The sequence below is a fragment of the Halichoeres trimaculatus genome, unplaced genomic scaffold (assembly GCF_033239565.1).
Source record: "Halichoeres trimaculatus isolate MK-OKI-2021-1 unplaced genomic scaffold, fHalTri1.1 fHalTri1_scaffold_5, whole genome shotgun sequence".
Taxonomy (NCBI): Eukaryota; Metazoa; Chordata; class Actinopteri; order Labriformes; family Labridae; genus Halichoeres; species Halichoeres trimaculatus.
Window position 1 is genome coordinate 23,833,939 of NW_027437183.1, and position 23,817 is coordinate 23,857,755.

At 39.5% G+C, this 23,817-nt stretch overlaps 6 protein-coding genes across 7 annotated transcripts in view; 2 read left to right on the forward strand and 4 right to left on the reverse strand.

Annotated features, from left to right (window-relative positions):
- Positions 1-81: 81 nt before the first annotated feature.
- ciao1 (cytosolic iron-sulfur assembly component 1) lies at positions 82-2,690 on the reverse strand. Its single transcript, XM_074669890.1, has 8 exons — positions 2,610-2,690; positions 2,233-2,508; positions 1,701-1,849; positions 1,508-1,619; positions 1,331-1,419; positions 1,015-1,219; positions 837-903; positions 82-604 (listed from the first exon to the last, which is right to left on the reverse strand). Exons 2-8 carry the CDS (start codon positions 2,369-2,371, stop codon positions 370-372), a joined length of 996 nt encoding a protein of 331 aa, XP_074525991.1. The 5' UTR covers positions 2,372-2,508; positions 2,610-2,690; the 3' UTR covers positions 82-369.
- Positions 2,691-3,701: 1,011 nt separating this feature from the next.
- On the reverse strand, positions 3,702-7,995 carry LOC141790793 (arylamine N-acetyltransferase, pineal gland isozyme NAT-10-like). Its single transcript, XM_074670878.1, has 2 exons — positions 7,715-7,995; positions 3,702-4,821 (listed from the first exon to the last, which is right to left on the reverse strand). Exon 2 carries the CDS (start codon positions 4,814-4,816, stop codon positions 3,944-3,946), a length of 873 nt encoding a protein of 290 aa, XP_074526979.1. The 5' UTR covers positions 4,817-4,821; positions 7,715-7,995; the 3' UTR covers positions 3,702-3,943.
- A 435-nt stretch (positions 7,996-8,430) lies between these two features.
- On the reverse strand, positions 8,431-10,243 carry LOC141790708 (arylamine N-acetyltransferase, pineal gland isozyme NAT-10-like). The gene is made up of 2 exons (XM_074670756.1): positions 10,083-10,243; positions 8,431-9,824 (listed from the first exon to the last, which is right to left on the reverse strand). Exons 1-2 carry the CDS (start codon positions 10,096-10,098, stop codon positions 8,947-8,949), a joined length of 894 nt encoding a protein of 297 aa, XP_074526857.1. The 5' UTR covers positions 10,099-10,243; the 3' UTR covers positions 8,431-8,946.
- A 1,068-nt stretch (positions 10,244-11,311) lies between these two features.
- tmem127 (transmembrane protein 127) lies at positions 11,312-14,193 on the forward strand. The gene is made up of 3 exons (XM_074671193.1): positions 11,312-12,090; positions 12,465-12,629; positions 12,731-14,193. Exons 1-3 carry the CDS (start codon positions 11,853-11,855, stop codon positions 13,039-13,041), a joined length of 714 nt encoding a protein of 237 aa, XP_074527294.1. The 5' UTR covers positions 11,312-11,852; the 3' UTR covers positions 13,042-14,193.
- Positions 14,194-14,373: 180 nt separating this feature from the next.
- On the forward strand, positions 14,374-19,512 carry gatd3l (glutamine amidotransferase class 1 domain containing 3, like). Its single transcript, XM_074669728.1, has 7 exons — positions 14,374-15,123; positions 15,251-15,303; positions 15,388-15,501; positions 15,653-15,784; positions 15,870-15,962; positions 19,106-19,284; positions 19,382-19,512. Exons 1-7 carry the CDS (start codon positions 15,007-15,009, stop codon positions 19,510-19,512), a joined length of 819 nt encoding a protein of 272 aa, XP_074525829.1. The 5' UTR covers positions 14,374-15,006.
- Positions 19,513-21,611: 2,099 nt separating this feature from the next.
- The window catches only part of igsf9b (immunoglobulin superfamily, member 9b), a 29,356-nt gene continuing 27,150 nt past the window's right edge, over positions 21,612-23,817 (reverse strand). The window contains exons 20-22 of one of the 2 annotated variants that reach the window (XM_074670310.1): positions 23,644-23,813; positions 23,268-23,479; positions 21,612-23,052 (exon numbers count right to left, since the gene is read on the reverse strand). In XM_074670310.1, coding sequence (XP_074526411.1) covers positions 23,280-23,479; positions 23,644-23,813 — 370 coding nt within the window. In that variant the 3' untranslated portion in view covers positions 21,612-23,052; positions 23,268-23,279. The remainder of the gene's footprint in view (positions 23,053-23,267; positions 23,480-23,643; positions 23,814-23,817) is intronic. The other variant, XM_074670311.1, reaches the window with a different exon arrangement.

Consider the following 23,817-nt stretch of genomic DNA (forward strand, 5'->3'; position numbering starts at 1 on the left):
GTTTAGTTCTTGGACTGGTCAAATGTTTTTATAATGATGTGGTATCTTGGATATTTTTCACAATAAAGAGCCTCAAAAATCTTGACATATTCTTTTAATCTCGAACTCATCTTTTCCAACATAAATCATAAAATAAAAAAAAGCTTTAATAAAGAAACATTTGACTCACAAGGCACAACAATGGCTGAAGCACGATCATAGAAAAATGATAGAGTGCCCTCTGTAATAACAAGCTGAATACTGCCTAGCTTTCAGGTTTTCTGTAAATATAAATCAATGGATGAACTTGGTGACATCAGGACCACACAGTTCCCAGTGTAACTTTCTGAATGTGCTTTAGTCCAGCGAGCGCTGTTCGATAACCAGCGTTCAGTCTTCTTCCTGGAACCTCCAAATGCTGATTTCTCCATCGTCGCTGCAGGACGCCAGCACTCCCGCCTCTTTTGGGTTCCAGGCCACACAGTTCACATCTTGACTGTGAGCTCTGGCCACATGGGCAGACAGTGAGAACACTGGCTGATCTGGATCAGATGCTTCATCCTCTTTGAACACTCGCACTCCATCGTCACCGCAGGCTGTGGCTAGGGCACCAGTCAGCCGACACCTGAGCCAAGAGATTCATTACTGGTACACTTGATTCAATCAATCAAGGTGATAAAAATGTAAAAGCACAAGGCTGTTGATTTAACAGTCACTGGTGTAAACGGGGCTTTAAAAAGTAGTTAAACAGAAAGATGGCTCATTGTTTTTCACCTATGTCTTAATATACTAAGAGCACCCAATATGGGCTGAGAGCACTGTGCCCATGACATACACAAAAAGGAAGAGGAACCTACCAGGCAACATCATACACTGTCCGTCCATGGTACCCTGACAGAGTGCAAACACACTTCCACGATAAATCTAAATTAAAATTAAAAAAGTCAAGTTAATCTTTGACTTGAAGTTTTACTTCATTATTTTCAAAGACTTTACTCATGACCAAACATACACCCCCTAAAAACCCAAACTCACCACCCTGTCCACTTTCACTGGAGTAATCCTTCCAAATCTTTACAGTGCGGTCATCGCTGCAGGAGGCCAGTCTCTGGCCAGCCACATCAAAAGACAAACCCCACACCGTGGATGTGTGTCCCTGCAGGGTGGCTCTGCACTCCCAGTCATCATCATCTTCCTTGTAGATACAAATGTTGTTGTCGTAGCTGGCTGAGGCCAGGAGCTGCAGGAACAAACACACAGGTGCAACAGTAAGACGAAGCAGGTACATAGGTATCTTTTTATTTGTTGTTTGTTGTCATTGTTTAGGAGCATAGTGTGAAGTGTGATCTACCTCCTGGTTAGGGTGCCAAACTACATGCTTGACATCTTGAGTGTGAGAGTTTATGACTGTGACACACTCGTACTCGTCTTCCTCATCCACTGTAGAACCCAAAACAGATCATTTTAAAAGAAAGACAAAGATGAACAGATGAGGATTTTGGAATCATGAGAAGTATGAGTCACAAACCTTCCCAGACCCATACGCTCTTGTCTCTGCTACATGTTGCCAGCAGATTCCCTGAAGGTGCCCACGCCACACATTTGACCTCATTCTCATGTCCCTCGAGCACAGTCAAACTCTGGAAGACATGGTGAAGAAAAACTGTCAGATTTACAAAAGCTGCTTTGCAGGTGTATTCTACATCAGCATCTTCTCTAACCTCAAAATCATCATTCTTCTTCTTCCAGATACATGTTGTTGCATCAAAGCTGGCAGACGCCAGATAGTTCCCACAGGGGGACCACGCCACCTTCCTAACAGTGCGCTGGTGTCCGTCCTGAAGCACAGTCTTACAGACCCAAGAGTCTCCTAGAAAGGAAGAGGATAAAACAGTCAGGAGGGGTCTCTGCCATAACAGATTCAGCCATATCTGCAAACACTGAGGTTGTTTATTCCTCTTCACTAGTTTTATTATTTGTTTCAGGTACATTATCAAACGTCCTAAATCGATTTTTGTTTGTTTGTTTTGTTTTGTTTTGCACAGACACAAGAGAGGAAACAGGATGTGATTGCACACTCATAAGATATGTAACGTTGGCTGAAAAAGTAGTGACGCAACGACGTTAACTTGAATTATCAGTATCATGACACTTTTCAATATATTTTATTATTGACTCTATCAGTAGATGCAGGGTCCTGTGAGAGTGTCTCATCCGTAAACAGTCATGCATTTCATCCTACTGACAGCTCACCTTCCTGTCCCCAGATCCGGATGGCCTTGTCGCCCCCACATGAGGCCAGCAGCGTCCCGGACGGGCTCCAGCTGACGAACCAGCACCGAGAGTCCGGGTGTCCACTCAGTTTGTGAAGCAGAGTCAGAGCCTCCTTCATATCTGAGCCTGGTTCAATACTGAAGGTGAGCTGGTGAAAAAAGGTGTCGTATTTTATCTACTGTCACCCCGCGGTTCCTGTCACTTCCTGCTGAAGGTTGACGACATATATCCACGAACACGAGTAACCCGACCTGGCTAAACAAACATGGAAACTATATTAATACTTAATGAAACGGAGTAAGAGGAAAATAAAAAATGCTTTTGCACTGATGAACAAGGTAGGAAAGTTCACTAACCGGTAGTTCACACCGGAAGCATTGCAGTGTTGATGGAGATTGTGTTTGTTCGTTGGTTTAGGCAGGCTGGGCGCATCGAGGGCGCACTGCTGCCCCCTTCTGGTCGATTTTCAAATCTCGAACTCAGTTTAAATTTCCTGGTCAAATAACCACAAAAGTATATGGATGGATGCCACCAGAGCGTGGCCAACGTATATGGCATAATAACTCACTCAAAATGTTATCATTGACAAAAAGGTAAAAAAAAAAAAAAAAAAAAAAAACTTACAAGCTACACTTCAGCACTCCATAAATAAACAGAGGAACTATAACTCCATAACAAGCATTTTCAAGAACAGCAAAGTCTCAGTAGTGATTTTAGTTGTGTTTGAATAAGTGTTTCATAATTTTTTCCAAACCTAAAATGATACACAGAATAAAATTTGATATTACTCATAAAACTACTTTATCACTTATCATGGCTCTCTGTTACAGATTTAAAAACTATTTCTGAGCTGCATTACATTTTTCTTGTATTGTCAGTGTACCTTCTTAATTGTTAGGCATACTTGCAAAATCTGGCCCTTGGGTCATAGTGTTTAGAGTGATTACCATGGGGACTGTATAACTAACCTCCCAAGACAATATGTCGTAACTAAAGGAAATAAAGTAAAATCCAGTTTTCCTAAGTCTTTCAATGAATAAAAGCCAAAGTTAACATCTTTGCTAAGTAATTTACAATAACCTCCTGCAGTAATGGGATATTTATGGATCTGTAGTTCATGTCTGAGTAATAACAGCCAGTTATCACAAGTCAGAGTAATGTAGTTTTCACTTGTTTATTGATTCTATGCAGCAAACAGCAGGAGGTTAAATCACAGTTTAGTACCTTATCATGAAACACTTCAACTATAGGTTGGTTACCATACATCTCAGAAGTAAGATTTTTTTCAAGTGTTAATTTATTAAATAAAAAGGGGTAATTTCATTACTCTAAATGACAAAATTCCAAGCATTGCCACAGCCTATTTTATGATGTGATAAAGTAAAGGTTGGATTACATGACTTGGATATTGAGATTTAGAGCTTTAAAACATCCCTTCACACTGCCTCAGTTGAAAAATCATCTAAAATATCTAAATGTTTTAAAAAAAATTTCAATGTTGTTAGTGATTTGAAAAAATACTCAAAAGTGTTGCTATGTTAGTTTTAATATCCCTGCCTAATTTTATTGTAAATCTACATCTCAAAAGACTACATAGAGATTTAAGCTAGAGACTTTTGACGCCAGCTGCTCTGCCTGGTGAATGATAAAATCTATACAGTCTGTGAAACTGTAACGGCCTGTAAGGATTTTACAGTGTGTACCATGATTTGTTTTCAACAGGTGTCAGCTTTCTCTGTAGCTTTATATCAAATTTCTCCCTCAGGATTTGCTCTACCTCGTCATCCTTAATATTCCTCATGTCATAGTAATCTACCCCTTCCTCAGGTTTGAAGGTGACCTCGCTGTAGGTCCATCCAATCAGAGCTCTGAACCCTGTGGGTGTCTGCAAAGAGCAGATGGACTTATTACTGAAGACTGAGTTTGGGTCTGTTTGCAGTCGCTCATTTACAGGAAGTAAACTGTCTGGCTCACGGGGTTCCAGGGTGAAGCAGTAGACAGGGTTTGTTTCAGATCTATTGATCAGACTTGATTTAGCAAAATCTGGATCAAGAATCTTCAGCTTCCTGCCAGTCCTCTCCAGCACCCAGAAGTCCCCCTGGTCTATCAGACGAAAGACACCAGATGCCTGGAGTTGGTCCTTCCCAGAGATCAGCTCCAGGGGCTCCCTCAGCTGAGAAGAAGTCCCAAAACTTACGTCTGCTATGTAGGCCTTTCCATCAATGACCACCTTATGGATAAGATGACCCTCAACAGATGAAAAAGTTTTGAGTGAAGTCATGTAAACTCTGGCAACGAGTGTTGTGCAGTCAAAGCCCATTTCTCTCAGCATCCAGCCAAACAGGTAGTTGTTCTCCAGACACCAGCCTCCACGGTTACACACCACAACCTTGTTGAAAATCACCTCAAGGTCCATGACCATCCTCTCACCACAATGCATGCTGAGGTTTTCAAATGGGACTGTCATGACGTGCTGCCTGTGAATCAGCTTCAGTGTTTCAAGGTCAGGTTTATAAACAGGGCAACGGAGGCCAATTCTGTGGAAGTATTCCTCCAGATTCATCTTCTCTGCAAAAAAAAAGGCATCATGTGATGTAATTAGAACTCTTACAGATCTTATTTGCGAAGCATCTAAAAAAGCAGTTTTTTTGAGTGCCTTAATATCAGGAAAAATTTAAGCCTGATTGGCGATTAGCTGTCCCTTGCTTCAGTGTGCCAATCGTGCATGTCCCGGCTGCGTGCATATGCAGCAAGATCTGCCTCAGCACAGAGCCATAAATGCAGATGAGGTCTGACCCCTGCAGCAAGCATACATAGGTAATTCTAAACAGAGTATGTGGCAATACTGCGTTTGACCACTAGATATGGCCATGACTTTGATCATTTAAAGGTCTTTAAAGCTGTTTATTGGAGTAAATATCACTTGTCTCCAAAAGGTGGCGCTATCACCCTTATGCATCTGTATATGAGTCCAGCGCATAGACTGTATGTAACATTGGTGTAGCCTCTGGGACATCCCCTTTCTGTTCTTGAATGAAAGGAAGACAATCCACACAAACGCAGCCACATTTGATATGATGCCGGATGTGAGTTTCCTTTTGAACAGGTACAGGGCGCCAGTTAGTCACGTGACCTGAGCTGTGTCTCTGATTGGACGATCAAACGATCCTAATAACTTCTAAACTGCAGAGTTAGAAAAAAACACTCACAGTACAGCGTGTGTGGATAGTGAAATCAGCATTTTACACCCAAGCCATTTTTTGAACCAGGCTGTAAATATGCATTTTAATGTCGTAAAAGTCTGTTTTTATGGCAAGGTGTGTACGGTCCAGAGTGGTACTGTGCTCATGTGTGTTACATTTGAAAGAGTCTGAACAATTTATGTGAAATATACTACAATGCATTTCCATAGGGTGGCGCTATTGTAGTAGCAGAGACTTGAACCTGTAGATGTGTTGGGAAGTGGAATATGACGGTGTGTGAAATTTGAAGCTGATTGAGCCTTAAATGAAGGAGCTACAATAACCTCCTGGTTAATGATAGGATATCAGAGTTTGATGCAGTACCACAGACACACCCTTTAACTACAGGACATGAGTGACCAGTAATACTTTAATAGGCCTGTAAGATATTTCTGAGCACAATCAAAAATAGTGTTCAAAAAGGGAATTTTTAATCAACGAGTAAAACGTATGACTTCCTGTTAATAGTCAGTTGCGGTGTACTTTTAGTAAAAAAAAAAAAAAAAAAAAAAAGAAAAAAGCCCATAGATGCATTCAGGCTGAGACACTTAATGTGCCTGCGTTTTGGTCCTAATCCAACATTGTACAAGAGAGCAGTAAAGGTTTTGATGTAGATGAAACATTTGTCAATTTTTGACTTTGTTTTATGGCCAAGGCCATTTTGTTACATAAAATTTATTGATAATTTTTGATTGTCAATGTGTCTAGTATACACAAACCCAGTTTGGAGGGGATCTGATTAAAAAAAAAAGGACTAGTTTGTTCAAATACATGAATCATCAAAATATGACTCCAATCTGTACTTCCTATATGGAATTTGTGATTGTCTGAAGTGAGTTTTTTTTATAGGCGTTGGCATGACAAGAACATTTTCAGGCCTGTAGCTCGAAGTAGCCGAAGGGTCTGTGTTTTTCACGTGGAGGGGGCGCTGTGGTGCATGCATCGTGGACAAAACACTGGATTCATACATTTTTGACCATCACTGAATTTTGCGGCTAGGTGCGTTCACGTTTATCTCAAGCTGAAGGCGTATCAGGATTGCTTCCTGCAAAAGAGACATCACTTTGTTAATATATGAGACCCAGATGGGAAAAAAAAAGTGTTGACTGCCTTGGTTGGAAAAAGCATGCCACAATATTTTTTATTAAAAAAATTTAAGCTGGGGTGTCCTTTGCTGTGGACATCAGGATTTCCTTGTATTTAAAAATGTAATTTGTCCATCATTTTTTTCTACCATTATGCAGAGAGGAACAGGGAGTTCTTTTTGTTATTTATTTATTTATTCATTTATTTATTGCATGTGACCAAAAAAAAACATAAATCATTAAAAATGTTATGGTTGGCATGTAACTGTTGTGGCTTGTGTACCCTGCTCTGGAAAAACCTTTAAAACTTAACACTGAACTTAGACTAAGCTATGTATGTATGTATGTATGTATGTGTGTTTATGATAAATGCAACTGTGTACCTATGGCTGTTCTTGTATGTTTACATTTGCATGTGCATAAAGATATATTTGTATGTATTTAAAAATATATATGTTTGCATTTATGAGTGTATGAAGGCTATGTGTCATAGTTTTGAGTGTTTCTGCATATCTGTATTTGGGGCACATCATGTGTGTATTTTACGACCGCCAATTTGTCGGTATGACAATCACCTGTCATCTGAAGTATCTTGAATCTCACATGAATGCGTATGTCTCCATAACCATGGAGGACATCCGAAAAATTATTTTCAGCAAATGAACAAAACATCAAACTTCTAAGTTTATAGTTTTAAAACTTTTGTTGAGACTTATGTTAAATCATTCAACATTCATCTCTTAAAAGCACAATATTTGCAAAAATGTAGTATCTTACTTTACTAATGCTCATTACACAGTGGTCGGTGGGGCGGACATTTTGGAGAGACAGTATAATTCGATAAACCCCAACTCCTCAAATGTCACTGGAAAGCTCAGGATATCCTTTAAAAAACACAACGGATTTTATCCTTCCTGATACTTTTGTTTTTAAAATTCGACTTTGAAAGTGTTGTCCACTACAGAGAACAAAAATGCGTAGCTGAGTCTCGGGAGGATGCACTCAGAGTACAGAACCTGCGCAGGTGCCCCACCCCTATGCACAGATAGACGAGCTGCTCAGTGCGAGCGTCTTTTCACCCTTCAACTTCATTCATCGAGTTGTAGACCTATAGCCGGAGCAGAAACCACTTACCTTGGGATCAGATGTGATGTACAGTTTTCGTTTGTTTAGAGACTTCTGGATGGTGTAAACTTTAACGCAGCTCTCCTCGCGATAAAGTTTGATGACCGGACGTCCAGAGTCCTTCTCGCGATGGTACAGTCCACGACCCTTCAAATGTGAAGTTTTCACCTGTTCCTAACGAAACTGATGATAAAATGTACTGCACATGCACAGAGTAAATTAACTTACTGTTTAAGCATTGAATACAAAATAGGGGGGTTCACCGGATTTATGTACCCATGCCACTGTGAAAATGTTTCTTGTACTATAGTAGAAGAAACTGGCTTGTAATAGTATAGGCCTATTTATTATAATCAATATATAATAATTTCAAAAGAGGGCTGTTAAAGCCATCAGTTGTCGGTAGCTATTGAGGTAAAGGGAATTAAAGTCTGTTCCAGTCTGCTCCATGTTTTATATTAACGAAATAGAAGGCATGGACTTTTTGTTTATGTGAATAATAGTTAATACTAATGTCTGAGCTGGATAAGTTTCTAACAAACTTTACTTTTCCACAAAACAAAATCCATTTTCAGGAAAATGATCACAATATCTTCTCTCCCTACAGATCAACTCCTGAAAAAAAAAAAGAAAAGAAAAGAAATTAGGAACAGGAAAGTAATTTCCATGACCGGTTTTATAACAGATTTATTGCATCTTTAGTGGAATACTTCAGATAACATGGCTCTTGTGAAAAAAAAAAAATATCATGCCACCAAAAGATGTATTTTTTAAAAGCACTCATGTTATTGTTGCTATAAAATAAAAAATAATAATAAACATAGTTACCCCAGGACCCTTAGTGAATTTCTGTGACTTTTGTGTAGTTGGCATCACATGACTTGGATATTGAGCTTGAGAGTTTTCAACACATAGGCCTACATTTTTTTTTAAAAAAATTAGCCTTTATATGATTACCTCCAATTTACTTATGAAATAATGAGAACATTAAATAGAAACATCCCTTTACACTGCCTTAGTGGAAAAAAATCTAAATGTTAAAGATGATTTATTTTCAATGTTGTTAGTGATTTGAAAAGATACTCAAAAGTGTCGCTATGTTAGTTTTAATATCCCAACTTTATTGTAAATCTACAACTACTCAAAACACAACAGAACTAGAGACTTTTGACGCCAGCTGCTCTGACTGGTTAATGATAAAATCCACTCAGGCTATGAAACTGTAAATGCCTGTGAGGATTTTATAGTGTGTACCATGATTTGTTTCCAACAGGTGTCAGTTTTCTCTGTAGCTTTATATCAAACTTGTCCCTCAGGATTTGATCTACCTCATCATCCTTAATATTCCTCATGTCATAGTAATCTACCCCTTCCTCAGGTTTGAAGGTGACCTCGCTGTAGGTCCATCCAATCAGAGCTCTGAACCCTGTGGGTGTCTGCAAAGAGCAGATGGACTTATTGCTGAAAAGTGAGTTTGGGTCTGTTTGCAGTCGCTCACTTGCAGGAAGTAAACTGTCTGGCTCACGGGGTTCCAGGGTGAAGCGGTAGATAGGGTTTGTTTCAGATCTGTTGATCAAACTTGATTTAGCAAAATCTGGATCAAGAATCTTCAGCTTCCTGCCAGTCCTCTCCAGCACCCAGAAGTCCCCCTGGTCTATCAGACGAAAGGCACCAGATGCCTGGAGTTGGTCCTTCCCAGAGATCAGCTCCAGGGGCTCCCTCAGCTGAGAAGAAGTCCCAAAACTTACGTCTGCTATGTAGGCCTTTCCATCAATGACCACCTTATGGATAAGATGAGACTCAATGGGAGAATAGGTTTTGAGTGAAGTCATGTAAACTCTGGCAACGAGTGTTGTGCAGTCAAAGCCCATTTCTCTCATCACCCAGCCAAACAAGTTGTTGTTCTCCAGACACCAGCCTCCACGGTTACACCTCACAACCTTGTTGAAAATCACCTCAAGGTCCATGACCATCCTCTCACCACAATGCATGCTGAGGTTTTCAAATGGGACTGTCATGACGTGCTGCCTGTGAATCAGCTTCAGTGTTTCAAGGTCAGGTTTATAAACAAGGCCACGGAGGCCAATTCTGTGGAAGTATTCCTCCAGATTCATCTTCTCTGCAAAACAAAAAAAAGGCATCACATAAATTCATTGGAAGACATCTCCCTCTTTTTCACTGTGTGTGGTGTGGGTGGGTGTAACTTAGAGTAGCTATGTCAGTTTTTATTGGTGTATGAAAGACAATTTGTACATTGTGCCTTCAATGTGTCTTACCTATATGTACATTATATAAATAAACAGCTTATTGCTAACGTCCTTTCACTCTTTAATTCGATGATTCATGGAGGTAGAATGTCGGATCAGAAACCCCTTACCTTGAGACCTTGACATGATGAATTTTCGTTTGTTGTAGTTCTAGATGGTGTGAAAATGTAGCACAGCTTTCCTCACGATAAAGTTTGTTGCAGCAGACGTACGGTTGCTTATCGCGCCTTCACATTAAACGGCTTACGGAGAACCGATGAAAAGTGAAGTTCCCACCCATCCCTAATCAAAACTAAATGTGCGAAATGTTAAGCACAGAATACAGGGTCTGACATCCTCCTGCATTCCTGGGATTGCCTCCTCTTAAATCGTGTATGACAAGTTTTTGGAGCCAAAAGGATAGTTTTAATTGTGGAGCCAGAAATATAAACTCATCAACAATTAGGGGTTTCATTCGATTTTGATTCTTCGTAATAACTTTAAATGTTTACTTTTAATGTGCTTTTACTTTTATAGATTAACCGGAAGTTGTTATGTTTTTCTTTCTAACATTCGTGAACATTCCTCAATTCCGACTTCCGTTTGAAAAACAGAAAGGGTAGAAATGACTTCACTACAGAGGACTTGTTTAGGAAGTTATTTAACACAAAATTAAGAGGTTTTCTAGTTTAATAAAATGTTTCTTCCCTTTACAGAACTGCCTTTGTAAAAAAAAATAAAAAAAGGAAAAATGTAATATCTCTGCACTTTCATTTGATTAATCTGTTTATCCTTCACATTCTACCTACCACCTGTAAGGTTTTTTTTGATGGTGGTGGGATTTTTTTCCACCTAAAGTTAAGTTTCTTTAATCCAATACCTTATTATTATTATTATTATTTTTCATCTCCAAAAATAACTTAAGTTGGTTTCTCGACATCTTTTTTTTCTTTGCTAGTAAAGGACAAGTTTGTTTTGTTACATCAATTAACTCATTGCATTTCATTTTTTAATAACGTGATCTTTTTGGGTGCTCTGAAAGAAGGAAAAGGCCAGTCTGTCGTGCTGTCATTTCTTACATCAATATGTAAATTGGCGATAAAATAAAGAACTGAAAAGGATGCATGACTGCATAGAGCTTCTGGGGAATTATATCTCAGGCAGCTATGTATTGCTTAGTAGAGCTTTTTTTATGACCGTTAACAAAACAATACATTTTTGTAACTCTCACTCAAATGTAAAATACAGGGTACTAAATAATATGTATTCTGCCAAGTATGTTAAGTTGTTTATCCGTGCTTGGAAAAGTTACCACTAGATGGGGGTAAATCTCCATAATTGTTTATACTGCATCCCACTGAACCAACGAAGAAGAATGTTTTAAACAAGGAAGTCAATATTTTTACAGGAAGCCATCGTTTGCTTCCTTTTGTTTTGTTTGTCTTTGTTTTCAAGACCACATTTACTGGATTATTCCATCGGGGGTCAAGTTGGATCAGTAATTAGGTTTAGTTTTATCTTATTTGTTTCTGTTGAGTATATTTTTTCGACCGTTGGCGACGTTTGGTATTCGCTGTGAGTTAGCTCGACGAGCTCATAATAAAGCTAACAGGCCTGAAGGCCATCTGTCCATTGTCTGCCGCTGGTCAGATACTTAGCCTGTTTTTATCAAGTAACGAGATTCACCGTTATCTGTCATTTGGAAACACTGGTAAACACTCGGAACAAAACTCCCGTGCCGCTGTCACCCGCTCATTTATCGGGTCACGTTAGCTATAGCTGCTAACGGGTCTTCATTTGGTCAGTCAGTTTGCTGACCTTACCGACGGATCGTTTCACACCAACAGTCTGACAGTTACCAGACAACAACTTTAAAACAGACAATCAGGAGATTGACCATTATGTATGCCCCGCCGGGTTCTGCTGTTCCTGGAGGCCGCAGAAGGAGAGGGGGTACCTCTGTCCCCAAGCAGCCGGAGCGGAGCCTGGTGTCGGCTCTGCCCGGAGCTCTGTCGATCACTGCGCTATGCACGGCTTTGGCGGAACCGGCCTGGCTCCGGGTACACGGGGGCACCTGCCCGAGGCAAGAGCTGGGGGTGGCGGATGTCCTTGGGTACATTGATCCCAAGCTTCTGGACGGTGAGAACCGACTCCTTCCCCTTTTAACCTGCCTACAGTCAGAACCAGAAACACCAGATTTATTTCACAGGGGAAGATTAGGCATGACAGTTGTTGTTACACATAATATTGCGTGTATTTAGAGAATAGAGAATTATGATTTGCGATATATATTTATATATCAATACAGAGTATTACACAGATGAAGTATTGTGCGGTTGGATTGATGAAGAAATAGCTGTCTACTTTCAGTATTTCACAGCAGGATTATTGCTCTAATACTTGTTTAGTTTCGTCATAATGTGCCAATGTTGAAAGTACATGCACAATAAAGAAGGACTCTCAGTCTTGAAGCTTACCTGTGATGTCTTTTTGTCCATTTCTATATCCTCCAGATTACTGTTTGAACCCACAGACCATCTTACTCCTCAGGGTGATAGCTGCCTTCTGTTTCCTTGGCATCCTGTGCAGTCTGACTGCTTTCCTCTTGGATGTGTTTGGACCCAAGCACCCTGCACTTAAGATCACACGCAGATACGCATTTGCACATATTTTAACAGGTATGATTCTTCCTTGCTGCAGTTGTAGTCAGATTCTTTTTTTATTACAGTATTGTGTTTTTCATTTTGGATACTAATTGTTTTTCTCTGTCTCTGCTCAGTGTTACAGTGTGCCACAGTAATAGGCTTCTGCTACTGGGCCTCGGAGCTCATCCTGTCACTGCAGCAGCAGCACAAAAAGTACCATGGTTCTTTTATTTACGTCACTTTCGCCATCAGTTTCTACCTGGTGGCAGGAGCTGGCGGAGCCTCCATCCTCGCCACTGCTGCAAACCTCCTGCGCCACTACCCCACTGAGGAGGAGGAGCAGGCTTTGGAGCTGCTCTCAGAAATGGAAGACAGCAGTGAAACTTTTCCTGCTGATTATGACATTGCTAATCAGTTTCAACCACCTCCTGCCTACACGCCCTAATGCTACCAGACTGGCTTTGTTAACACACGCTTCTCTCTCTCTCTCAGCACGGCTATTGGCTTGATGAGCAAATCCCACTCTTATCAAATGGATATCTTTGCAAAATACTCCCCATAATGAACACAGCGTGCACGGATGGTGCAGAAACTTCTTTACTGACAGTGCTTGGGTGCATGGAAGCTTTTAGTGGTGGCAGAAATTTAGGAGATGATTCTTACTTTCACCACTAAAGTTGTTAGTGATTTGCATGTAAATGGCTTTTAGGATTTGGTTCTTACATGTGAAGCAAACCAAACTGCAAGAAGTGCTCAACTTGGCTCATCATAAGTCATTGATGAAGCAGCCACAGCCGGGTCAGTGCCAGATATCGAGGCTGGGCTGTCGGCACATTGTCAGGGGTTGAGTTACTCTTGGTTGGATGTGGATGGAGCTTTGTTCAGCATCATCGCGATGTCATTTTGATAAGCCTATCACGTATGATTTTAAATTTACCCCAACATCTGAAATGCAGACCTACGAAGAAGTTTGTTTTAAACATTTCTTTTATATTCAATCAAATTGTCCTTCCTATTTATTATTTAGTTGTTTGTGCTGTGTCTTTTCTCCTCTCTGTTGCTTTGTAGACATCCGTCACTGATTTAGTCTTATTTAATCACATCTGTACTTGAATTAACACTATTGAATGGTCACAAACTCTGTGAGACTGACGTTTGTGTTGTTTTGAAAAGGATCATCCTCAGTCTTTGTTGTGAGAGCGAGCCACGGAGAAAAATGCAGAAACTTTTTCTGTATGTTTCACAATAAGTGAAAACAAGTAACCTTGGAACCTTGTTGCATAAGTTGGTTTTGCCACGTTTTCTGTGTTTGATTTATGAAAGAAACTTTATTTGTACTTTGTGATTACCACGTGTGACAGTTTGAGTATGTGTTGTTCCTTTTTTGTTTTTGCATGAGTTCCAATGTGTGCACATTTTAAACCCTTCAGACAGAATCTTGTTGGAAAATCTCCCACAAGGTCTCAGCTGAGGCTTAAAAGTTGTGATTTGGTGGCTAGTTGACTGTTTATTGTTAGTTTTCCTCCATTTTTGCATTTTGTTCAACAAATTGTCGCTTTATTTTCATCACCAGTATGTAAATATTGATTGTTTATACATAAAAAAAGTGGTCAATAAAATAAATGCCATATTTTGCCTCAAGTGTATCATCTGTAACTTATGATTAATCTCAATTGTGGAGGGGGCTGTTTGTAGACACCTTGATTGGTCTGAGGGAATATTGAGAGGGACATTTTGGTCTGATCAGGGTATTTCTGGGTTTGCTGTCTGGACCTTGAGACACAACATGGCATTACTGTGAGTAAGAGCCTTACACCCTAATAGACTTTAAAGGGCATAGGGTATACCAAGTTTCCCATCCTCTACAACCCTATAGAAAGTTTTTGAGAAGCTTCTCTTTTACTTTTCAGAACATGCAGTGAGGACATTAAAAAAGTTGAAAAGTTTGTCTTCCTCTCCTTCCTCTCCTGCTCTAATGCCTTAAAGTGAGATTAGGAAGGCTTTTGTTGTTTTTGCAGGTTTCCCTGTCCTGATGCGGTGCCAAAGAGTTTAGTTCTATAAGGGCCATGACAGTTCAAGGGTTAAAGCACTGCGTTTAGATTACTCTTTAAAGCTGCACTTTCAAGCTGTAACTGTCCGGGGCCAAATTAACTTAACTTAATCAGATGAATAGACAAGGTATTACTTGGGAGGGGTGTTCGATAAGGAGAAGAGGCTATCCAAGGCAAGGAGGTGATGGATCTTCCCAGGAAGTGGAGCTTACGTGGTCACGTCACTTGGCCACACTGGTGGTATATATACACACACACCCACACCAAGACCAAAATCACTGCCAGCGTCTGCACAGGCTCTCAGTGACAATCTCTTCATTCTTTTTTTTCTGCAAAACCAGTGAGGTTAAAGCTGAACCATGCTTGCATCCAGGACAATTCTGTCAAAACAGACTATGGCGGTCCTGTCCCGCCAGCCTGCCTGCTTCGTTCACCAGGGGGACTATGGCAACTGGGGAAATACCAACGTTGCACTGGTGAGTAAAATATGACAAATGATGTGGAAATGAGAACAAGAAGAGATACAAACATAGAGACAGGAAGTCATCAATGCTAGTTTATGCACAAGCGTGATCCTTGTTGTGATCTGTGACTGTGCTGCAGGTTTTCTCAGGATGTGGCTGGTGGGATGGGACTGATGTCCATGAGGGAGTTTAGTGAGTATCATACCTGAGATCAGAAATTTTACATTATCGATGCATCACGATGCACAAGAGAGTAAGTCCCATCTGTGTCTGCAGCACTATGTACCACCTGAGCCGTAATGGAGCTCGCTTCCAGATGTTTGCTCCAAACCAACAGCAGATGCATGTGATCGACCATGTGAAGAAGCAGCCCCACTCTGGAGAGAACAGGTAGGCTTATTTGGAAAGACTTTCAGGTGGATCACAGGGGGGTGGGGGATCAGACACAGGCCTAGTGACCTGTTTTGTCTTTGTACTGTCATACACCAGACTTGACTAATTCCATGCGTAGAATTTATGACTATTTCTGGCCATCACATAGGAACATGATGATGGAGGCGGCTCGCTTCAGTCACGGTCAGGGAATGATGCAAATGCAAGACCTTTCCAAGCTGGATGTCAACAGCTTTGATGCTATTATCTTCCCAGGAGGCCATGGCATCATTAAGAACATGTGAGGAAAAGTGAAGTTAAGACTTTGATAATGTGTCGCAAAGTAGAGTAAAACTAATAAAGATACTTAACTTTCAACACTTTAGGTCTTCCTTCGTCAAGGATGGAAAGGACTGCAAGCTGCACAATGACGTGGAAAGAGTTCTTAAAGAATTCCACCGTTCACGCAAACCTATCGGGTATGTATCTGCAGGATAATATTCAGCCAATACTTCATCAATTCTCACGCACAAGCAATAAGTCAAGGTACAAAAGCAGACGTGTAAAACCTCGGGTCTTTTGGTTTTACAATACGTAACATTAAAATTTGAAATCCAAACATAAGTTTCAGACAGCCATTGATTCTTGTCACTTTAAACCAGATTAGATTAGATTACATTAGCCTAGATAAACAAAACAGATTTAAAAGATCCCTGTAATGGAATTGGGACACTGGGGCAGCAGTAGAAAGGGAAATAGACAGTGAATACTGAGCTCACATGTAAATAAATACAATGAAGTAAAAAGTTAGAAACAATGTCCTGTATGAACTTCAAACTGATTAAATTATAAAGATTGTATGACTTCATTACCTGCAGAAGCACACAGTATTCCAATCCAATCCATTCAACTTTATTTGTTAAGCACTTTAAAAAAACAACCATAGTTAAAACAAAGTGTTGTACAGGAGAATGAAAAAGATACAAGATAAAAGAATAGACATAAAACATAAATAAAATGAGTTTTTCAAAGACAAGGAGCAATATAAAAGACATAAAGAAATTAAAATGAATAAAAACGCAGAAGAAGCAAAAATAAAATTAATAATAATGATAATGATAATAATAATAATAATAATACAATCGCCAGCTACTGTGCATCAAAGGCCAGGGAGAAAAGGTGGGTCTTAAGAAGGGAAGTATTGTTGAACAGAACAAGGTATTCTCGAATATTGTTTCTTTTTATGAAAATATGTATGATTTAATATTTATTAACTTGTTTCACATTAGATATCTGAGCAAGAACTCAACAAACTGTCATCAATAGTCAGTCTGAGAATCTGTCATGAAGTTTGGTGCTTCTTGTGACAGGCTGATCACAGCAGGTTGAGCAGGTGTAGTAAACAGTTTGTACTCTGAAGAGAAAATCTCATATCGGCTAACCTACAGGTCAGGTCCGGCAAATCCTATCGATTAAAGCAGGCAGGACAGGACGGAGGCTCAGATAACATATACTATGTGATCTGGTGATGAGCGGCTGATCCTTTGGCCACTATAGCTGGCAGTAGTGGACGGATGGGGTGAATGTGAGGCACCTGAGCTGCTCAGAGATGACAGGAGATGCAGGATTACAGGAATTAAAGATTGGAGTTGAATAAGAAGGGGATGACGCAGCTGTCACCATGACAAAACGGAGTTAAACGTTATGTTGACTTTTGACGTCAGTCATTAATTTACTTGTATAATACAGGTTTAATCTCTTCCTATTGCTAATTAGGCTAATAAATGGTTTTAGCCAGGTGACAACAAAGGCCATTAAAAATTTACAGGAAGGCATTGTTGTGCAACATTTGGGTCTGTGTGTCGGTCTCTGTGATTAACAATGTGCTTTACTGTCTGGAGCCACACAGATCACAGACTAACACACACTGGGACAAAGCTGGCACTGTTGTCTGCAAAACTGTTGAACTGATCCCTGAACAAAAGACAAACAGTGTTTAACAGTAAAATCAAAACATCATTTTACACGCGACGATGAGCGGCTTGTCTCCAGTGTGTTTTCATCTATCATTTGTGTTTCCTGTTTGCTTTAGGACAAAATATGAATCAGCATGATCCGTCTTTAGCTCCAAAATTCTGGCAGATAAACAAGTTTGCTCTTGACCAAATTTCCTGTTCAAGGTTTCTTCTTCCTACATATGTGTTTGTGAGGCAGACATGTCAGGAGGGATTTTGTGGAGTGCTATCTCACTTTGTGACATCTTGCACTGAGGCGTGTAGGTTTACAGGATTAGAGGCCGAGGTCACTGTGTTTGTGAGGCGTTGGAAAGATAGACTGTGCAGATGGATGGGGGGAGATGTTCAGAGTAGCAGTTTAAGTCTACCTGACGTGACTTTAAACTTCAGCTGAACTTTGGAGGCTCCAGCAGCTGCAGTCACAGTATTAAAAAAAATGCAAGATCAAAAAACGACTCACTCTGGTTATAAAGAAAGACGGATTCCACTAATCAAATTAGAAAAGGTTGACCTTAGCTTACTAGGTTTCTGTAGGTTACAATCACTGATCTTCTTGATGCATAAGCTTAATTAACTGTGTCCGGATCGGTTAACAGTGAAACAAATGAGAAAAGTAACAGGAAATACAAAGAGCAATATGGGATTCATCTTTTCAAGAGCAGACCTGACTGATCATGCAAGAAAAATGTGTTATAAACTCAGATTACTATGGATAATATATATTCAGATTTGCTCCTGTCAAAGCTATAGAGCGTTTTGATGTTCATGTTATAACTCCTCATATATTTATCATATTGATTTAACGGTATAATCCTGCAGATCAAAAACTACAGTGGCTCTGTTAGTGGACCGTGCTCAGACCGGGCCATTAATTCAGGACCTTTAAATCTTTAATTCCTTTTAACAAACATCTCAGTGTTTAAGCCACATGATGGCCAAATTCCACTCAGCTGTTTCACTTGCAGCATCATGGGGTTGTTCACGCTGCAGAAAGCTCAGTGACAGCAACAGCTGAGTTTCAAACAATAACAATACAAAATCCTGCAAAGCCAAAAACCATGGGTGCATACAAAAACCAGATGTTTTAGATCTCCCAATGTGGGCTCTGCTGATGATGATTTAAAACACCATGTATGAGCATATTGATACAGGATTTCCTAAAAGCATGTCACCTTCGACAGGTGATTTGCATGATTAGATTGTTTTTACAGAAATGTTTTGTAACGACATGCAAAGGTGACGTGTTTTGATGCAGGGGTGAAGCTGACAGTTCCAAAACACCAACTTATCAAGGCAGTTGTAAGTAATGTGTAAGGCTAATTCTGAGCTAGCTAATCAGAGCGTTCATGGCATCACTAACCACGGAGTCAGATCTGATCAGTGGTAATCTTCAAGAAGTGATTCTATACCCTCATGAGACTAATTAGAGCTCGAGATCTAAGATCTTCCACTCATTACTCTCCCACACCACGATGACTAACTTAGAGCCACAGTATGCCTCAAGCTGGTGAGAAATGTAAATTGCAATGACTGATTACATTTCCTCCATGGCTTTTGTTACTCTACAACCTGAGCTGACTCTCACCTTCTGTATGCTGCTCTTTCAGCCTGGCCAGCATGGCTCCTGTGCTGGCCTGCCGCGTGCTGCCCAGCATCGAGGTTACCATGGGATACGAGCGGGACGAGAACACCCGCTGGGGGAACTGGCCCCACACCAACATGGTGCAGGCTGTGAAGAGCATGGGTGCTCGCCACAACGTCCGTGAACCATACATATCCTTTCAGAGCTCTTTCTTTTAAAATATCAGTTAAATGCTTTATTTCATTAAGTGTGTTCTGACTGGCATTCACTGCGTTTACCTTAACCTTTGCTCTTTACGAAGCCTATGTGGATGAGAAGAACAAAGTGGTCAGCACCCCGACCTTCATGTGGGAGACAGAGTATCACTACCACTATATATTTGATGGCATTGGAAACATGGTCAAACACGTCATGCGCATGTCCACCAAGTGAAGTGACAGATAGTGTGAAGACAGCAGGAAGTCGGTGTTTGAGTACAACACACACCTCTGTTCTAGTGTCTTTTACCTTCTTACATGAAAAATATTAAATGCTTAGAAAAAGCTCAAACTGCCTGTGTGTGAGTTGATGGTTTTAATTAATTTTATTCATTCAAATATACCTTTTATTATTGGAAACATGAAAATACCCTCTGCTTTTTTTAATTGTGCATATGGAACAGTTTAAGAGAGGAATTAAAGAAATGTTCGAGTAAAAACAAGTTTAAAAAAATGTACAAAATGATGATATTTGCAAGATACCATAATGAAGAGAATTAAGAAATTATTATATGGTTATTATTAAAATATAATGATGGTATGAGAATGATATATATCTGTCTGAAATTATAATTACTTAATTTGATTAAATTAATTAATTGGATAAAAGTCTTCTGTTGCAATGTCCAAGCATTAAACAAGGGTGCGTGGACATAGTTGTCTATGTTTGAGTGCATAACATCTGCATCTGTTTATAAATAATTGTTTGGTAAAGGGGTGGGAATTAATAAGTTTATACTTCATCCCACTCCTTTTCAAATATGTGAGTAGATAATGTCTGTTTGTATTTGTTTCTGTCTTTGACAGAAATTTCACTTTGACCTCATGTTCGAAATAAAAACACCAAAAAAAAAAAAGTCACTCAACACATCTTAAAACTATTATTATTATTATTATCATTATTATTATTATTATTATTATTATTATTATTATTATTATTATTATTACTATTGTTAATAATAATAATATTTTTTCCTCTCTAGAAGCTGATGTTTAAATTGGATGAAACTCATTTTAAACTTATACATATGTCAAGTTCATATGTTTAGGAAAATCTTAAAAGTCTGTGAGAACACTTGAGGTTAATATTCAGTTATCCTGTATAGACATTACATTACATTTACAAAGACGTCGGATTATTCAATTTCTTGAAGTAAATAACACCCCCCCCCCCCCCCCCCCCACACACACACACACACACACACACCCCACCCCACCCCCCAATAAAGTAATAAATAAATAAAATAAATTAAATGAAAAAAAGAAACGTCTTTAAAAAATTTTTTAATTCAATTATTTTTTCATTATTCTTGAAAGAAAAGGGCAAAAGGTTTAATAACTTTTTGTCTGGAATTTATCGTTGCAATTCTCATTTCAACCACAAGAGGCTGATCTGTACCACAAACCCATGCTGTAATCCAGATTTAAAGCTTCCTTGTCCCTCTTCAGGTAAGCTTCATTTTCTCTGATTAGCGTACAACAAAAGGTTTTCTCCCAAACTGTGTAGCCATATTGTGGAAATAATGACAACTACTGTTGGTTATTGTTGATTCTATTAATATACCGCTAATAAAAAATTAAAACTACACTGAATATTTTGGGTTTAAAGACCAACAAAAAGGAGCACCAATTTTCTGCTCTATCCTCTTTTGAACAAAGGCATAAAAAAAAACCAAAACAAAAAAAATATACTGTGTATACACAGTGTCTACTGGAAAAACTCTGAGTTCACAGATGAAAACAACTTCTAGAAATATGACAGATTGTCTTGGAAAATGGTATATTTTTCTTTTAAAAGTAAGCCTTTCCAAAGTTGTTTATTTTCCTCCACTGTTTTTCCAGGCCTCCCATAACTACAATCGGCATCTATTCATCAATTTTCATCCAACGAGTTAGTATTTATCTGTCAAGTATCTGAAAACTGATCAAACTTGTCTGAATTTATGTGATCTTCTTGTCAAAAGTTGCCATTTAAAGGAACCTAAATTAGGTGACAAAAAAGCTGTTTTCAGACTTTCAAATGCATACTCATATATCACTAACAACTTCGACAGGGGGAATAATCACATGAGGGCAAAAGCTGAGGTTTACTAACCTTTTAACAGAGGAATCTGTCATTTGCTTATGATTTGATATAAAGTGTGGTTGAAGTGGGGAGAAAAAGCTTTTACCCATATCATAAAGAAACTCTCATTCAGAATAAAACAATTTATTCATTACAAACATATAAAAATGACAAAACAACCAAGAGACAAGATATAAAAATTTCCAGTTTTTACAAAACATCCATAACCATCATCAGAAATGCAAACTCATTCCATTTAAAGGATTTAATCTTGGTTATTTAAGTTAATACAGTACAAATCTTGAAACTTTCCAAAGTATACCTACAACAGTTTTCTGTCACTCTGTCAGGCGACGTTAAAAACAGCTTGTGTTGTTTTTCAGTAAAAACAAAACAAAACAAAACAACAACTAAAAGCTGTCTGCTAATGGGCACAAAACTCATTACAGACCTGAAGTCGATGAAATATTCACAGTGTTGCCTTCACATCAGGGATGTGAATTGTAAACATTGTTGCATATCATAACTCACTTCAATAAATAAACAGAAACACTCAAAACATGAGTGACAGTTGTTTGAAAAAGGTGTTTTCAATATTCACTTATCAGTTTTTTAAACAAGCTTTTCTTTAAGACCTTCCATAAATCAGCTTGTGCGTCTTGACTGAACTGACAATAAGGCAAAATCATTTTCCCTGTGATACTTTTTTATCAAGTGTTTCTGTCATTACAGAGGCAAGGTTGGACCGATTCAGGTGGAGTTTTGTAGCATTTTCTCATCTGATGAAATGATGAATATACAATACAACAGAAGGGTTCATTCACATTAAGGTACATATAAACATTTGTACATTATGAACAAACACTGGGGAGCTATCACAAATGATTGAATTATGAACTCACAACATGGGAATCTTTTAGAGACAGATAAAATGAGACCAACAGGAAACAATGGAATCATTAGGAAAAACATACAGGTAAGTAACTTCTTTAAAATCCTGTAAACCTTTGAAAAGAGTGGTGAAATTAGACGTCTTCAATAGCTTAACGCTTCTGTAACAAAGTACAAAACTGAGAGTGACCTGATCGTGTGATCTTTGAGTACTTATACACAGGTAGCTGTGAAAATAAAAAACAGACATTTTGATTAACAGATTCATGAGGGAACAGACCTGCATAATTTTCAATAGCAGCTTCTTATTAAAAGGAAGTTGCTGATGTGATCGACTTGTATTTGAAGATAAGCCTTTATTATTTAGCATCTGCTGCTTTTCTATAGCAGTTCATGAAGGGTCAGGGGGGTTTCTCATTCCTCAAAGCGGCCCTGTGCGTCTGATTGTCAAGGTTTAAGAAATAAAATCTCAAAATGCAGTTCCACAAACAACTTAGATGGACAGATAATACCTTCTCAGTTTCATTATGTAGCAGAATCGGAATAAATGTGAAAGAATGAGTGATTTATATCCCGGATGAGAGTGGTAGTCTGCACTATTTGATGGCACACAGCATGTAGTCGTGTTTGTAAGTTGTCCACCTTGAATCTGCTGTAACAGTGGATGAGTTCTGAGTTCTGATTGAGGTGTGACAGTGTCCAGGACCACGGTGCTGTCAGATGATTGAAACTTCTATTTGGTTTCTGTTTTGTATGGACCTGAGAAGAGGAAGAACAGACAGTATTAGAGGAAATTTCTTAAAGGTCCAAAATTAAATATTTTGACTGATGAAAATGAAGTGCAGGTTTTGGCATGCATCAACTACAAAGCACATGTTTGGTAGAGTTGCAGGCAGGAAAAGGATGCAGCCATGCGAGCAGAGGCAGGAGGAAAATAAGAGGAAAGAGGTGAGAGGGCAGGAAGAGTAACGGACCGAGTCAAGCTGCTAGAGCAGTGCTGAGTTGTTGTCAGAGTCTGTTTCATAGCCAGGGGCGAGGCAGGGCTCACGGGAACAGATGGACTCCTGAGCCCGCCTGTACTCTTGGTACTCCTGACGAAGAGCGTTGAAACGCGCCTCGCTCAGGGAGCGGCTGTACTGGCAGCGAGGTGGGTTGGAAACTGGCGGGCTGACTGAGGGAGACGGGCCTGGGGAGGGGGAATGACGGATGGGTACGTCATGGGACAAGCTCACAATAATCACAGCACCAGGGCACAGGGTGAACACATGCAGCAACACGTCGAGCATAACCCGATGAAACATGCAACATCAACACACACACACACGGAAAAGGAGAGGGAGAAATGCTCACCTTTCTGTCCCCGGTCCTGGAGGCCAGCTGCTTGATCAGGTCTCAGCTCCACCCTGCCTCTCCGTGAACCCTTCTGTGACTGATCAAACCCTGTGGCCTCCAGGACCTCTGAGTCCACGCACGCATCAGCAGAGTCCCACTCATAACTCTCATCTACTGATGTGTTCCTTCTAA

Bases quoted from the DNA above. Each gene is read 5' to 3' on its own strand.
- LOC141790793 (XM_074670878.1), bottom strand. From the start codon at position 4,816: ATGAATCTGGAGGAATACTTCCACAGAATTGGCCTCCGTTGCCCTGTT.
- gatd3l (XM_074669728.1), top strand. From the start codon at position 15,007: ATGCTTGCATCCAGGACAATTCTGTCAAAACAGACTATGGCGGTCCTG. The intron at 15,124-15,250 runs GTGAGTAAAATA...ACTGTGCTGCAG, and splicing joins GAAATACCAACGTTGCACTG to GTTTTCTCAGGATGTGGCTG. The intron at 15,304-15,387 runs GTGAGTATCATA...CTGTGTCTGCAG, and splicing joins GATGTCCATGAGGGAGTTTA to CACTATGTACCACCTGAGCC.
- ciao1 (XM_074669890.1), bottom strand. From the start codon at position 2,371: ATGAAGGAGGCTCTGACTCTGCTTCACAAACTGAGTGGACACCCGGAC. The intron at 1,850-2,232 runs GTGAGCTGTCAG...CTTCCTTTCTAG, and splicing joins CCGGATCTGGGGACAGGAAG to GAGACTCTTGGGTCTGTAAG. The intron at 1,620-1,700 runs GTTAGAGAAGAT...CATGTCTTCCAG, and splicing joins AGAAGAATGATGATTTTGAG to AGTTTGACTGTGCTCGAGGG.
- tmem127 (XM_074671193.1), top strand. From the start codon at position 11,853: ATGTATGCCCCGCCGGGTTCTGCTGTTCCTGGAGGCCGCAGAAGGAGA. The intron at 12,091-12,464 runs GTGAGAACCGAC...TATATCCTCCAG, and splicing joins TGATCCCAAGCTTCTGGACG to ATTACTGTTTGAACCCACAG. The intron at 12,630-12,730 runs GTATGATTCTTC...GTCTCTGCTCAG, and splicing joins ATTTGCACATATTTTAACAG to TGTTACAGTGTGCCACAGTA.